This window comes from Phocoena sinus, chromosome 11 (assembly GCF_008692025.1).
Source record: "Phocoena sinus isolate mPhoSin1 chromosome 11, mPhoSin1.pri, whole genome shotgun sequence".
NCBI classification, from domain to species: domain Eukaryota; kingdom Metazoa; phylum Chordata; class Mammalia; order Artiodactyla; family Phocoenidae; genus Phocoena; species Phocoena sinus.
In genome coordinates, this window is record NC_045773.1 from 38,339,245 (window position 1) to 38,355,079 (window position 15,835).

Here is a 15,835-nt window from a genome sequence, read left to right on the forward strand (position 1 = left end):
ATTAAAATTCGTTAACTCCAAATCAATACTTGTAAGTGCTTTCATGGCCATTTGCAGACACGTGCAGAGTAGTAAAAAATTTGAGTCACCTGATGTATGTGTTCCCGGCAGAGGTGATGCTCTGCCTTGTTTCAGCTTTCATACTGTAAACAAGTGTCCTACTCATAGTCTGTTTAGTGCCAAGTTTTTCACATTTTTGTACTTTTTGTTGGTGATTTCACTGTTTAAAATGGCTCTCCAAGTGCAGTGCTGAAGTGCTGTCTAGTGTTCCTAATGCAAGAAGGAAGGCTGTGATGTCCCTTACAGGGAAAATATATTAGAAAAGCTTCATTCAGACATAAGTTACAGGGCTATTGGCTGTGAGTTCAATGCTAATGAATCAACAGTATATATTAAATAAGGCACCTCTAAACAGAAATACACACGAAACAACAAGGTCATATATTGATCAGTTAATGTAAATGTTGTAACCAGAGGCTCACAGGAACCTAACTTTGTATTTCCCCTAAGAGCATGGTTCCATACCCCCAGTGCCTTTATAGACTGCAACTACCATAAATATAAGGAAAATCGACTATTTTTTCACAAAGAGTATGTATGAGAAGCACTACACTGAGCCAGAGCCAACCACCTGACTTAAGTTCATGCTTGGTAACACAGTAAGTAAAAAATCAGTCACCAGAGTAACTAAAAACAGTTTCTAAAAAGTAGTGATACAGTAACATACATAGTAACATAATTAGCTAAAGACTGTTACTCTAAGAGTTCACATGTCAGTGGGGGACTAAAATAAAATGACAATACTGAAAGTGATAAACTGAAATTCAGGAGAAGATTAAATACTATAATTTTAAAAGGTTTTAAAGATCCCAATAAGCAAATTTTCTACAAATATTGCACAAAATTTGGCAACCTCAGAAAGTCTACTTTGAAAACCTGCCTTCTTAAGGTAAGCACTTCTAGTTCTCTGAGAAGCCTGAAATAAATAAGCATTTCAATCTTGTTTCATTACCAGAAGGGAGTGCCCCCAGAGTCAGCTAAGGCACTGCTCTCCCCATGCCACCCACTTCTTCTGCACGCTCCCAGGGCCACAGGCCTAAAAGACTCAAGGGAACAGTATGATCAACAAGTAAACTTTCCTCAACTGACTCCTGCAAGATTTCTTGTATCCCCTACTCCACATGCTCATGGCTGCTGCTACCTGAGCTCAGCTCTGCCTTCTTTCTACCCCCTACCATTCTAACCTACACAGCTTTTGTTACCAGGTAAAAACCTCAGTAGCTTTCTTTTATACTTAGCTGGGCTTTCAAAGACTCCATCACTGGCCCCCAAAGCACCTTCCCATCCACCTCTCTCCTGTCAAAAGCTTTTGATTTCAGTCAAATCAAGCTGATTTGGGCCAGTCCACATCTTATCCTCAGTTCTCCACCAGACCAAAACATTTCTATCCCCCAAGAATCAACTCAACTAAAACCTCCCTGGAGCTCTTCCTTGCCCTCGACCAGTTAACTCAGCTCCCTTAAAGAATCCTCCAGAGTTATTCCACAGAACCACTTTCAACAGGACCTCTTCCAACACCTATCCCTTTCTACTCTGCATTGTCTTCATTATCTGCTGACCTTAGCTATTCATCCTTAAGCTTTTATGAGGCAGGATCCATGGTTCTGCATCACTATAGCATAGCAGTACACAGTGTAGCAAGTGTGCTGTGGATCACAAATACCCACTATTAATTCTAATATCCCATCTCACATTTGTCACTTCCAATGTTTAGAAGACCAAGGCTGTGTGAACTGAGTACTTACCTTTAGCTCTAAAATTCACTAAACATTAGTCAGAATATTACTCTGAATACTCCAAGACAATAGATACTGGCATAATGCATGTTTTATAAATGTATTTCAAAACATCATTCATTTCACAAACAACACTGGCTGAGCAGCCTCCTGCATTCAAGGGTTGGGAATACACTTAAGAAATTCTACCTGGTAGGTCAAGAAAGGCTTCAGGGACTTCCCTGGCGGTTCAGTGGTTAAGACTCCGTGTTTCCACTGTAGGGAGCATGGGTTCGATCCCTGGTTGGGGAACTAAAGTCCTGCATGCCGCACAGAGCTGCCCTCCCAAATGAAAGATGGAAGGAAGGGAGGGAGGGAGGGAGAGAGACGGAGGGGGAGAGGGAAGGAAGAGAGAAAGAGAGGAAGGAAGGGAGGAGGGAGGAAGGAAGAAAAGGAAGGGAGGGAGGGAAGGAGGGAGGGAGGGAGAGAAGAAGGGAGGAAGGGAGGAAGGGAGGGAGGAAGGGAGGAAGGGAGGGAGGGAGGGAGGGAGGGAGGAAGGAAGGAAGGAAGAAAGGAAGGAAGAAAAGAAAGGAAGAAAGGAAGGAAGGAAGGAAGGAAAGAGAAGAAAGGAAGGAAGGAGGAGGGGAGGGGAGGGGAGGGGAGGAAGGAAGGAAGAGGGCTTCAAGAAGAAAAAAAGGGCACACTGGTAGAACGGTGGACATGTCCAAAGTGGCCTGCAGCAGAAGCAAGTGGTGGATGTGGCTGGAAGGAATGCATGAGGGTCAGAGATACCACTGGAAATCAGGCAGTGCCCAGTACACCAAGGCCGTAGTTGACCAGTCTGAGAAGTGGGGAGCCAGGCTTTTCTACAGGCTTTTAACAAGTTTCAAATGGATAATATAATTTCCATTAAATCAAAGGATGGCCAAATCATAAAATGTTCTTACAGATACATCCTCACTGAGTAAGTAACCAATTCAATAAAAACGTACTGGCTACCTTCTAATAGCTATTATTGAAGGAATAAGAACTGCTCCCTGTAGTTCTTCTGAAAACTCTACATTGAGCTTCAAAGCCTAAATACAAATGATTCTATCTGTGAACCAAGTTGAGAGAACTCCACCCTAATTACAGAAATGTATTTCACTGGATATTAGCTTGAGATATAGTAACACAAGAAAATAATGGTAGAAGCTCAAAGTTCATTGTGCCTATTGGATTGCTCATTAGACCTGTTGGTTCCCCTTACATCGCTCTCCGTGATGGTGATGGGAAGGCCGCGAAGCATGATGGTCTTGCTCTCCCTCTCATCACTGATGTCATGCCTATAGTCATGCTCGCCATAGTCACCATCTGAATGGTAGCCATCTTCAGATCGGTCACTGTTCCTTCTTTCACGTTCTCTCTGATTTACAATAAAGAAAATTGTAATTCAAATCACACTGGGCTTATTTATACCCTTTGATCCAGTCTATCCACTTGTAATTTATCTTTAGGAATAGAGATAATACAAGAACTCCATGATGATGTTCACTGCAGTGTCTTCTAAAACAGCATAAAAAAAAACAAGAACAGAAACCCCCAAACCTGGCAACAATCATTTAGTTCAGGAAGAATGGTTTAACAACTCACCAAACAGTATAACAACACACAATGAAACACTATTACCTGTTAAAATAAGATGATTATATGCATAAGAAAAAAAAAAACAGTGCAAAATTATGCTGGTTGCACAATTACTGCTAAACAAAGCTAATGCATATGGAAAGAAATGTGAAAAAAGCTATGCTACAATGTTAAACTACAACTTTTAGAAACACCATCTGAGGCAAAGGGATGGTATATAATTATGCCCCAACTGTCTCATCTTTAAAATGAGAGTAACACCTACCTTATAGGGTTGTAGTGAGACCTGAATGAGTTCATGTAAGTCAAGTGCTCAAAAGAGTGCCTAGAGCATAGTGAGCCCTAAGTAAACCCTGGCCAGTATTTCTATGACTACAGGGCACAGTCTGTCTTTGAGGGTTATAGTCGACTCAGATTTCAGAATAATAAAGAGTTTGAATATAATACTCCTCTTGAGAGATTTCCGCACTTGGTATACTTATTTCAAGAATCTTGGAGGTTCTGTGCATATAATTCATAATTCTAACAACTTTATAAACAGTTGCTGGTCACTCACCTCTGGACTGTCATAGTCTCGGTAGTCATCATATCTATCACCCCTCCGATCATCACTAGATCTTTTGTAATCTGAGTCCCTCCTCCTGCTTCTGGATTCACGCTCATCACGATCATCCCTGTCTATGATGGACCCGTATCTTCCACTGCGTTCTGTTCTACTCACTCTGCCACGGAAAATAATTTTCATTTACTCTTCAGTAAATCATATTTTGTCCCTTTAGAAAACATGGTTGAAAAAACACACAAGCCACATCTCAGTTTACAAGACATCCAACTAGTTCAGTGTATCCCTTAAAATTTATCACCAAATTCCAATTTACAAAGACAATGTCTGGGAAAACAGCTATATCCCTAAGTACACAGGTAGTTTTCAGGAATTCATACTAAATGTAAAAATACAGCTATCAAATGTATGGGTTTAATATTTTTGAGAGAGTCAAGCTGCCCAAGTTCATCCTGCATTTTCCCAAGCCTGTGGCCTACACATCACTCCTTTCATCCCTGATTTCAGATCTTAGTGATCAATCTAGACAGGAAGAATGTAATTATAGTTGTTCCTGCCAGGGACAAGTTCCAGGACCTGCTGTAGATACCAAAACCCATGGATGCTCAAGTCCCACAGTTAGCCCTCTGGTATACACAGTTCTGCATCTGCAGATTCAACCAACCACGGATCATGTAGTACTGTATTTATTGAAGAAAATCTGCCTATAAGTGGACCTGCAAAATTCAAATCCATGTTGTTCAGGGGTCAACTGTATTAGCATTTCACTCAATTACAAAGGAGGACATGTCCTGACTCATCCACTCTGAAGGGTATCTCACTACTAAGAAATGGACCAACAAACTGGATAACCTGTCTTTTTTCCCCATTAGGCAGTTAACCAAGTTCATTTGTTAGATATAACTAGCACCATCAGAGAACATTATTTCCTATAACATCTGATTGATTGATTGATTGATTGGCTGCGTTGGGTCTTCACTGCTGTGCGCGGAGGCCACTTCTTGCTGCGGTGCGAGGGCCTTTCACTGCAGTGGCTTCTCTTGTTGCAGAGCACAGGCTCCAGGTGCATAGGCTTCAGTAGCTGTGGCTCACGAGCTCTAGAGCACAGGCTCAGCAGCTGTACATGGGCCTAGTTGCTCTGCAGCGTGTGGGATCTTCCCAGACCAGGGCTTGAACCCATGTCCCCTGCATTGGCAGGCAGACTCCTAACCGCTGCACCACCAGGGAAGCCCCTGATTTATTTTTGATTACTGAGCAGCACTGGGCTTCACAGGAAAACCTAATAACAAAAGGCTTAAACCCATTTGACCACAGATATAAATAGTTCTTTCATAAATTGTTTACCAGGTTCATAAAACTACTATGTAAGGACAAGACAAAGAGAAGGCTTATAAGGGCCTCATTTAGAGTATACAAATTTCATAAAAAGAAACAAATGAAACAAGTAGCCTAGGACTATTTTGAAATGTTAAGTATGTAGATGAGAGACCCCAAAACAGTAAATGTTAATTTGTTTGGAACCAGAGTACTGACAAAGCATTAAAACAATGATATCATGTGACATGAACACTTCATGAGTCCCAGTGCGCCATCAATTTGATCTATCACTGGGACTGGACTCAATATTAAGGAGGCAGCTGGATGTATAAATAAAGGTTGTGTGTTTAAATCAAATGGTTTGAGTCAGAGAATCCACAGATGACACAGGAGTCAAATGCTCTCATCTTAATTCTTTACTAATTCTTTAGCAGTTTTTCTTTTTTCTTCTTTTTTTCTTAAAAATGTAACCCATGGTCCAAAGCCTCTCAGCTCTATAAATCTGGATCATCTTGTCATGGAGGGGACAATAACGAGAACTGGCATTCACTGATTGCTTTCTACAGCCCAGGTACTGTGCAAAGTGACAGACAGTATGATCTCCTAGCTTCTTCCAGAGGCTGTTATCCACACCAGGAACCCTCATGACTTACTATTCCACCCAGCCCTCCTTTGCCTAATTCTTTCTTACCCTTCAGGCTTCACCTTAGAGAATACTTTCTCCAGGAAGCTTTCCTGGCCGTTTCCAAGAAAACACATGTTCCTAAGTGTTCTAACAGCACCCTCAACTTCTTTTACCATAGCACAGTTCACACAGTATTTTAATTATCTCATTAAACTGTGTGCTTGTGAGAGCAAGTATCATGAAAGTGCTCACAGCAATGCTGGATACAAAACAGACACTCAAATATTTGTTTGATAAACAATTTTTAACAAATAGCTCAGTCCCCATTGAAATGCTGAGATCAAAGGCATGTAACAGTAATAACTTACCGTTTGTCTGAACCCATTGTCCTGCTGAAGATCTAGCACACTGCTCCAAAAGGTTCAAATTTTGTTTTTCCTAGGAGACAAAAGAGATAGGTTGCTGCAAGTCTGAGAGATCACGTAAGTCAACTGTTCCATAGCTGGAACACTACTGAGATTGGAATTTCATTAAACCATTAACAGTGGTTATCTAAGGTTGGGGGGGTGGGGAGGGAAGTGGGGACCAACTGTCAACATTAAAATCAAGCTAACATTTTGTTAACAGTGGGCATAGCAGGAAGGCGAAGCACAGTGAAAAATATGAGATTCCACATTCAATAACAAACCCATAAAAGGATACCAGCAGAAGGTTCCTTCCCTGCTCCTGCTGTAGGATTACAAAGCAAAAAGGGCACAGCTGCAATCAGCTCCCTGTGTTCTGAATCAAAGCAACTCCATTGTGATAGTTGACCGTTAAAACATTAATCAAAGTGTATTAATATAAGGAGCGAAACGAAATTCAAAAACTACTTAGGAAAAACTTAAAACCTTTGAGAAGCCCGATGCTGAGCTGATTGAAAATCTACTCCATTTAAAATGCAACGGCTGATCCAAAGCTATCTCAAACAAGAGTAAACCTCCACACGACTTAATTCCCAGGTAACAATGATCATCACAGGTTCTTGAGGTGGCCAGCCTGGCTCAGCTGCGCACCGGCGGTGATAAAACATCACAGAGCTGGACTGCGTTCGATGCGTGCGCGGTCCGAGAAACTACTTAGAGCAGTCCCTGGCGCCTGTTCTAGGCAGGAGCTGAACGAACATTTGCTGAATTAATAAATGGAAGAGAACCATCCAGGAGAAACCAGGCCCTACGCAGAATCTCTGATGCCTCCCCTCTTCGCCTGGGCAGTGCCCGGACCCACCTCTGCGGGGTGTCGCGGCCGAGATGGCGGCGCCACGGCCTGCGCGACCAACTCAGGAGTCCGGCTTTCTCTTCCTGCCTGCACACCCGCCTCCCGACCCCCAAGAGGTTCCCAGCCCGCAGATCAGCCTTCACCGAACAGCTTTCCGGAGAGGGCTGATTCAGGTCAAGCTGCGGGGCGATGGCGGCTGGAGACTGTCAGGGCGCCCCTGAGAAGTACCCGAGGGACAAACGTCGGCTTCATGCTCAGCTGGGCTGGGTAGTCGGAAACACGTCCCGACAGGGGCACACTCAGAGCCCGAAAGAAGCGGGCCTCGGGCTGGGCGGGAGAACGCTCTCTGAAAGCTGACAGCGCTAGCGGCGAGGAGGGGCGCGGCTCTCCAATGCCTCCGGTAGCCCTTCGAGAGATCCGGCTGGAGCTGATCGACCGCCGCCCGCGGCTGACAGGGAGGCTCTACAGGGCCTGCTCCAAAACAAAGAACCGCGGGTCATTACGGGCGGCCGCCGCACTCACCCCCAGGAAGGACAGAAGCAGCAGCAGTAGCGGTTTTGTGCCAAGGGATTCCAACAGGGTACGGCCGCCTCACAAAATGGCGCCTCCGTCGACGGCCGTCTCCTACCCACAGTACCTCGCGCCTATCCCCTCCCCCCGCCACACGCTTCCTATGGAGGTGTCCAATCCGCGAAGGTGTCTGGCTGCGCGAGGGCTGCTGGGGAGTGTGGTCGCTAGGGCAACCTGTCACTTAACTACGCCCTGTGTCAATTTCCTGCGTATTTCCCTTTCTTCAAAACTTAGGCCTAATCTCCAGTCTGCCTTTTGCAGATACGGATTAGAGCTTTTACCTTTATTAGGCATAGTAATTATTTTCTTTGCTACAAGGGCCTTAGAAAGTACAGTTTTCTTTCACCGACGCGGTGTAAACCATCACGTTTAATCTGGCTTTAAGAGAAGGAATGTAGGTCGATCACCTATTGCATTATTGAATGCTAGATTAGATTGGGCTACATGCTTTACAAATTTCTGTTTTCATTTCATAACCTATGAGGTGGTTATTAAATCCATTTTTCAAGTAAGGAAATTGAGGTTTATGGAAATTAAGAGGATTTTAAAAAAATATTTGGTTGCATTGGTTCTTAGTTGTGGCAGGCAGGCTCCATAGTTGTGGCACACAGGCCCCTTAGTTGCGGCTCCAGGACTCCTTAGTTGCGGCATGTGGGCTCCTTAGTTGTGGCATGCGAACTCTTAGTTGCGGCACGCATGTGAGATCTAGTTCCCTGACCAGGGATTGAACCCGGGCCCCCTGCATTGGGACTGTGGAGTGGAGTCTTAACGCCACCAGGAAGTCCTTCCAGGGTTAATTTAACAGTTACTACTTGGCCGTCTAATAGAATCTCAAAATTAACACAGCCAAAAACCAACCTTGTCTCCTTCACAGCCTTCCCCACCCCATAGTTAGCAACCCCCTGCTTCCAGTTACTCAGGACAAAAACCTTGGAGTCATCCATGACTCCTTTTTCCTTGCACTCAATCTATCAGCAAATCCTGTTGACTCTACCTTTAAACTATATCTTGGATCTGACCACTTCTAGCTGGCTCAACTGCCGTTCACTTAGTTAAAGCTATTATCACTGTCCTTGTTTTAGAGAGTAGGTCACACTAAAATGTCACACTATAGATTCCAAACTATAGTGGTGGAACTGGGATTTGAACTAGTTAAGTATAATTTGAGTCCACGCCCTCATTCACTAGAATGTAAACTCCAGAAGGAGAGAGACTTTTGTCTGTTTAGTTCACTACTATATCCCCAGTGCCTCTACTGCTGCCAGGCACATGGTATGCACTCAGTTGTTGAATGAACAAATGAATCCACTACCAAGGCTAAAAGTGCAACATTTGTGGCAGAAAGAACCAGGGATCCTTCAGCAATTCAGAGAGATATTTTGGACCCTCACTCATCAGTCATATGGTGGTATTTCTATGTATCCAGTTAGCATAACTTGCCCACTGGCATTATTTATAGATATAGATTTAGTGGAACTGATTTTTCAGGTCACATATACAGATTGAATAATTAGACCATGACAAGGCAGAGGAAGATATTAGATGTGGAAAACCACACTTAATACTCTTTTCTTTCTGGATAAAAAGAAATCTTTCAAGAATAAGTAGAAGGGGGACTTCCCTAGTGGTCCAGTGGTAAAGAATCCACCTTCCAGTGCAGGGGATGTGGGTTCGTTCCCTGGTCAGGGAACTAAGATCCCACATGCCACAGGGTAACTAAGCCCGCACGCTGCAACTATTGAGCTCGCGCGCCTCAACTAGAGCCTGCGTGCCGCGAACTACAGAGCCCACGTGCCCCGGAGCCCGCACGCCAGAACTAGAGAGAGAAAACCCACGCGCCGCAACAAAAGATCCCACGTGCCGAAACTAAGACCCAATGGCAGCCAAAAATTAAATTAATAAAATAAAAATAAAGAAAAAAAAAGAATAAGTAGAAGGACGTCAAAGAGATTTCAAACCAGAAGCTCCAGATATACTGGAAAATCTTTTCCTTGGAAAAGCATCTTTAAACATGTTCTAACTAAGGCTTATCCTTCTACGTCGAGGGCATTAAGTGACTGACACTGGAAACTCTTTGGATAATTAAAAACATGACAATAGATGGAAAGGTAGGAATTTCTGGATTTTAGAATAATGGGTAACTTTTCTCTCTCTCCTCATCTCTATTTCTATCTTCCTATCTATCCACCTACCTACCTACCTATGTCTGTTCGGGCTGCTATAACGAAATACCACAGACTGGGTAGCTTGTAAACAATAGAAAAATTTTTCTTACAGCCCCAGAGGCTGCAAAGTCCAAGATCAAGGTGCCAGCATGGTTGGGTGAGAGCCCTCTTCCAGGCTGCAAACTTCTTAATGTATATTCACATGGTGAAAGGGTCTAGGGAGTTCTGTGGGATCTCTTTTATAAGAGCACTAATCCCAGTTATGACAGCTCTGTCTTCATGACCTTATCACTTCCCAAAGACTTCACCTACTAATACCATCACCTTTGGGGATTAGGTGTTGGTGGTGGTTGTGGGGGAAGACAAGCATTCAAACCATAGACTACCTACACACACATATTTTTCTACATTTTCATATGTATGTATGTATCTGTATATAATATCCAACTTATGGGGGAGTGTATATATATGTATATATATATATACACACATATATATGTAAAACTTTTATCATCAGAATAAAGTAAATGTATGTGACCCTCGGAACTCCAATATTAGTTTGATGATATTTAAAACTTAAATATAGATGGGTCATTGCAAACCCTGCAATGGATAATGCAGATGCCGAGAACCCAGAACTTGCTAGACTTAATGGTCACTAGAAGTCTGCTCATTTCCAAAGCAGTTAAACAAGCACTTCTGAGCATCCCTGAGGTGCCTGCTGGGCTGGGCTTGTCACCAGCCATAAAAGCTATATAGCTGTTCATAAATGGTACAAAATCATTCTTAAATACTTGAAGGAGGTGTCTAGAAAAAAAAGATGGATTCCACCAGAGCAAAATGCCATCCTCAAAATTCTCTGGTAGCTGACCTTCTTTGTGAACACTGCCCTGTTGAGTTCCAGAGCTGTGCCCCCAAAGGCCTGTCTGGCAGCTGATGTGAGTCTGGAAAAGTTTAACAAGTTCCTGGCCAATTAAGGAAAACAAAGACAACAGAACGAGTTGGTTTTTTGTTTTAAAGAAAGCCGCAGATGTTCAATATAGAATAGAAGACAGTCCTTTAAGTTTGCCTTTACTACTTTTTTTTTTTTTTTTTTTTTTTCGGTACGCGGGCCTCTCACTGTTGTGGCCTCTCCCGTTGCGGAGCACAGGCTCCGGACGCGCAGGCTCAGTGGCCATGGCTCACGGGCCCAGCCGCTCCGCGGCATGTGGGATCTTCCTGGACCAGGGCACGAACCCATGTGACCTGCATCGGCAGGCGGACTCTCAACCACTGCACCACCAGGGAAGCCCTGCCTTTACTACTTTTTTGATGGAAAAAAAAAAAAGTTCTCTTAATGAAACGATCTTAGGTCTTTTTCTTAATTTCTCACCACTGGACAAAAGAAAAAAAACTAGTTCACATGTTTTGGTCCCAGGCTGGGAACTACTGCTTTAGAATTAGTAAAAAGGCTCATGTGGGGAAGAAAAAAAAAAAGACAACGTGAGAACTCTTGCCTATACCAAGAAACCAAAATATTTAATTTTGTCAGAGATGGGCTTAAACTGAGAGAGATATACAATCAAAATTTAATTCAACAAGTATTTACCATAGACCTATGAGTTCAGCATTATTCACTCATTTATTGGGTGCCAACTGTGTTAGGCCCTGGGCCAGGCCCTAGGGATATAGTAGTGAAGAAAATTACCCAAGATCTCTGCCCTTATGTAGCTGGCATTCTGATCAGAGGCCTCAGGGAACCTCCTAGGGACATCTTAGGGTGACATACTTTTCACACCCATTCCGAGTTTCATACAATACCCAAAGTACTGCTTTAAAAATGTATGAAATACTTTAGACCTTATTTCCAACCATAAAATCTCCACTAAAGTGGCAAAATAAAACCAGAAGACAAACCAAAACAAAACTAGGCAGTGGCCTAAACTAGTCCGAAGGTCTGAGTTTAAACACATCAGAGAAGATGCTGCTGCCATCAAATGAGAATTAAGTCTGTGTCATACCATCCCAGTAGCTTGCTATACTTCTCCCTTGCATCTCTCATCACATCAGAAATTGTGCAACGTCCATCTTCCCCAGAGGACTGAGTCCCATGGTCACAGAGACCCACACTGATCTTGCTATAAGCCCAGTAACAAGTAAAGTAGGCTTTCAAAACATTCAATGACCACTTAATAACTTGATGATGCTACTGCTGGGCAGCCAATAACCTGGGTCAACCAAGTAGCCTCTACAGGATCTTCAATACTGAAGCATTGGATGTGTCTCACAGCTCTGGTTAGGCCAAACAGGGTGACACAAAGTTAGGAGGAAAACCTAGTCTGACCAGTTCAGGACAAATTTGGAAACTTCCAAAAAATGTTTTGACCTATTCAGTGAAGGTCAGACAGAGAGTAATTGGACACACCATAGATGCACCTGCAGACCAACAGTTAGACCAGAAGGGCTCTTGGAGTACATCTGTCTGGGGCTGAAAGATCCAAATAGCCCATCTTCTAAAATGCTGCACTAGTGGTAGCAAGGCCCAGAACTAGGGGCTTTTGATCCCTACGCCAATGTACTCCTGTTTGTTTTCCTTTTTCGGAGGGGTAAAAAGATATATTAAAGATTAAGAGAAAGGGATATATGGACACAGCATGGCAAACAATTTAAATTCACATTTACCATTCCTGTTGCTAGAAATGTTTTCTCCTTGGTATACTCCCACCTCTCCTTACCTCTCCCACCCCTCACTGCTCATCCTCTCCAAAATGCCAATACTCCCACTCAATTTTTACAAAACCCTCCTTGGTCCTGCCTTATGCATCCAGACTATGTCGTTAGACCAAGGGTTGGGAAAAGCCACAACCCCTGGGCCAGTTCTGGCCTGTGACCTGTTTTTGTAAATAAAGTTTTATTGGACCACAGTCAGAATCACTTGTTTGTGTATTGCCTGTGGCTGCTTTCTTACTACAAAAGAGCTGAGTAGTTGCAACAGAGATCATATGACCTATAATATGAAGTCTAAAATATTGACTCTCTGGCTCTTTACAGAAAAGTTCACAAACCCCTACCTTATACAATCAAGATGTTCTTCAAAACATGCAGTTCTAAGAAACATTCTTCCCCTGAGATACCTGAAAAGTGCAATTCTTAGTACCATATGTTCCCTTGAGAAATTATTTTTTAAAGTTTTAATAGGTGCCTAGGATATAGCAGTCTTTTTAACTATAAAGAATTAAAAACACACAAAAAACTCACTTTTGAAGCAAATTCTGTGAAATGGTATGAGTGATATGGTAGGCAATAAAGATTTGAAAGAGGGCAGACATCTCTTTGGAGAGTTCTAGCCATGGAGGAAAGGAAAAGCTGGGGCAGTGGCTGGAGAGAAGTGGTAATTCTTATTATGCCAACTTGCTGTGGTGACCACAATGTGTGAAGCAGTGAACATCCAGCAGACACTCAGAAAAAGAGCTGTCACAACACTGCCTCCCCCCCACCCCCCAACAAAGTCAGAAGAGGACTTCTGAAGGTCTAATGACTAGTAAACCAACATATGGAAATATGTTCAGCCTTAGCAGTTACAATAATGTGTGATGCTATTTTCACTAATTAGATTAGGAAAATAATTTTTTAAAATCTGACAGTATTCGTACAAGCCAGAGTTCAACGGTCACTGCAACCAGTCCACTCACACTGATAGCAGGCACTGTTCCAGGGTTCACTACAGCCCTTGTTGCCATTTCAGCGTCACCTCAAATGGACCCACACCAAGGGACTCTCTTCCTCCTACCATCAGCCCCACCCCCCCACCCATGGGAGAAAAATTTAACCACCAAAAGAAGTCACATTGAAAAAAAGTTTATTTAAAAAAGTTCTAGCAGCAAGAACAGTAACAAAACAAAAGGAGAGACGGACAAACAAAACAAGAAGGAGGCTGTGTCCTGTGGGACTTGTCTCCACTCTTTAATCGAGTTCTTTATACCGAGCAAACATGACTCTTCGCACAGCGTCTCGGTAAGTCTCATTGGACTGTCTCTTGCTGGTTCTTCCTGGAGTTCCCACATTGGGGCCCCTCATCCGGCTTTCAGTCTGTAAAACAAAGACAAACAATGAAGTGGGCTCTATGAATTAATTAGCCTCAGGGCTGGTCTTTGACTATAAGCATTTCTGGACTAGTAAGGAGCAGGATATAGGAGAATTTTTAAAGAATGCTTAATAAACAAACACTCAAGATGAATAAGGAGGGTGGCGATGCCATGATTTCAGGATACAGGATTCAACACCAGAAATGTGAGAAGCCCATCTCATATATGTGGCATTTTCAGACAAGGACTAAGACAACACAAAATGGAGAGGGTTCCCTCTTATCACCTTTTCTATCTTCTCTTCTTTTCCTTAAACATGAGGGGTGAGGCCCTTCATGGGACCCAGGACTAGTCTGTCATACAGAGTGAAGTAAGTCAGAAAGAGAAAGACAAATACCGTATGCTAACACATATATATGGAATTTAAGAAAAAAAAAATGTCATGAAGAACCTAGGGGTAAGACAGGAATAAAGACACAGACCTACTGGAGAACGGACTTGAGGATATGGGGAGGGGGAAGGGTGAGCTGTGACAGGGCGAGAGAGAGTCATGGACATATACACACTAACAAACGTAAGGTAGATAGCTAGTGGAAAGCAGCCGCATGGCACAGGGATATCGGCTCGGTGCTTTGTGACCGCCTGGAGGGGTGGGATAGGGAGACGCAAGAGGGAAGAGATATGGGAACATATGTATATGTATAACTGATTCACTTTGTTATAAAGCAGAAACTAACACACCATTATAAAGCAATTATACCCCAATAAAGATGTTAAAAAAAAAAAAAAGAAAGAGAAAGACAAATACCATATGCTAACACATATATATGGAATTTAAGAAAAAAAAAATGTCATGAAGTACCGAGTAAGACAGGAATAAAGACACAGACCTACTAGAGAATGGACTTGAGGATATGGGGAGGGGGAAGGGTAAGCTGGGACAAAGTGAGAGAGTGGCATGGACATATATACACTACCAAACGTAAAATACATAGCTAGTGGGAAACAGCCGCATAGCATAGGGAGATCAGCTCAGTGCTTTGTGACCCCCTGGAGGGGTGGGATAGGGAGAGTGGGAGGGAGGGAGATGCAAGAGGGAAGAGATATGGGAACATATGTATAACTGATTCACTTTGTTATAAAGCAGAAACTAACACACCATTGTAAAGCAATATTATTCCAATAAAGATGTAAAAAAAAGAAAAAAAAAGACTGACAGCCTTCGGGGCTTTCCTGGTGGCGCAGTGGTTGAGAATCTGCCTGCTAATGCAGGGGACATGGGTTCGAGCCCTGGTCTGGGAGGGTCCCACATGCCGTGGAGCAACTAGGCCCGTGAGCCACAATACTGAGCCTGCATGTCTGGAGCCTATGCTCCGCAACAAGAGAGGCCCGTGCACTGCGATGAATGGCCCCGCTTACCACAACTAGCGAAAGCCCTCGCACAGAAACGAACACCCAACACAGCAAAAATAAATAAAATAAATTAAGAAACTCCTACCCCCAACATCTTCTTTAAAAAAAAAAAGGACTGACAGGCTTCTCAGCTCTCACGTTCTTTGCCAGCAGTGGTGAAAGCCCAGCTAATAGGCAAGGACATAGCTCTGGGCCACAGAATGAGAGGAAACTAAGTATAGGCCAGGTTCATGCCACCCCTAACAAGATGGAAACCATTTCACCTCCTCTGCTGAAGCCAATCCAGGATGGCCATATCCGAGGCCTGCCCCCTTCCTCCAGCCAGTGGCCTGTTGGACACAGCCTCCTTTGCTGCTATTGTCGATGCCTTCTTTACCAACAGGCTTACGATCACTGCAAAAGAAGCATACATACTTAGACACCAGCACTTTCAAAGTGACATGCTTGTGAGCCCAATAAAA

General features: G+C 43.3%; 2 protein-coding genes across 14 annotated transcripts in view; both read right to left on the bottom strand.

Moving 5' to 3' along the window:
- The window catches only part of RBM5 (RNA binding motif protein 5), a 24,822-nt gene extending 17,025 nt beyond the window's left edge, over positions 1-7,797 (bottom strand). For 3 of the 8 annotated variants that reach the window (XR_004352094.1, XM_032647935.1, XM_032647933.1), the window contains exons 1-4: positions 7,685-7,797; positions 6,274-6,343; positions 3,958-4,123; positions 3,025-3,180 (exon numbers count right to left, since the gene is read on the bottom strand). Coding sequence is in view for 3 of the 8 variants with exons in the window: in XM_032647935.1 (XP_032503826.1) it covers positions 3,025-3,180; positions 3,958-4,123; positions 6,274-6,290 (339 nt within the window). In the remaining 5 variants the exon portion in view is untranslated. Of the gene's footprint in view, positions 1-3,024; positions 3,181-3,957; positions 4,175-6,273; positions 6,344-7,684 lie in introns of those variants that run through there. The other 5 variants (XR_004352093.1, XR_004352095.1, XR_004352096.1 and 2 more) reach the window with 5 other exon arrangements.
- A 5,921-nt stretch (positions 7,798-13,718) lies between these two features.
- RBM6 (RNA binding motif protein 6) overlaps positions 13,719-15,835 on the bottom strand; it is a 108,450-nt gene continuing 106,333 nt past the window's right edge. For 3 of the 6 annotated variants that reach the window (XM_032648148.1, XM_032648153.1, XM_032648152.1), the window contains 2 exons: positions 15,638-15,767; positions 13,719-13,965 (listed from right to left, as the gene is read on the bottom strand). In XM_032648148.1, the coding sequence (XP_032504039.1) occupies positions 13,840-13,965; positions 15,638-15,767 (256 nt within the window). In that variant the 3' untranslated portion in view covers positions 13,719-13,839. The remainder of the gene's footprint in view (positions 13,966-15,637; positions 15,768-15,835) is intronic. The other 3 variants (XM_032648149.1, XM_032648151.1, XM_032648154.1) reach the window with 1 other exon arrangement.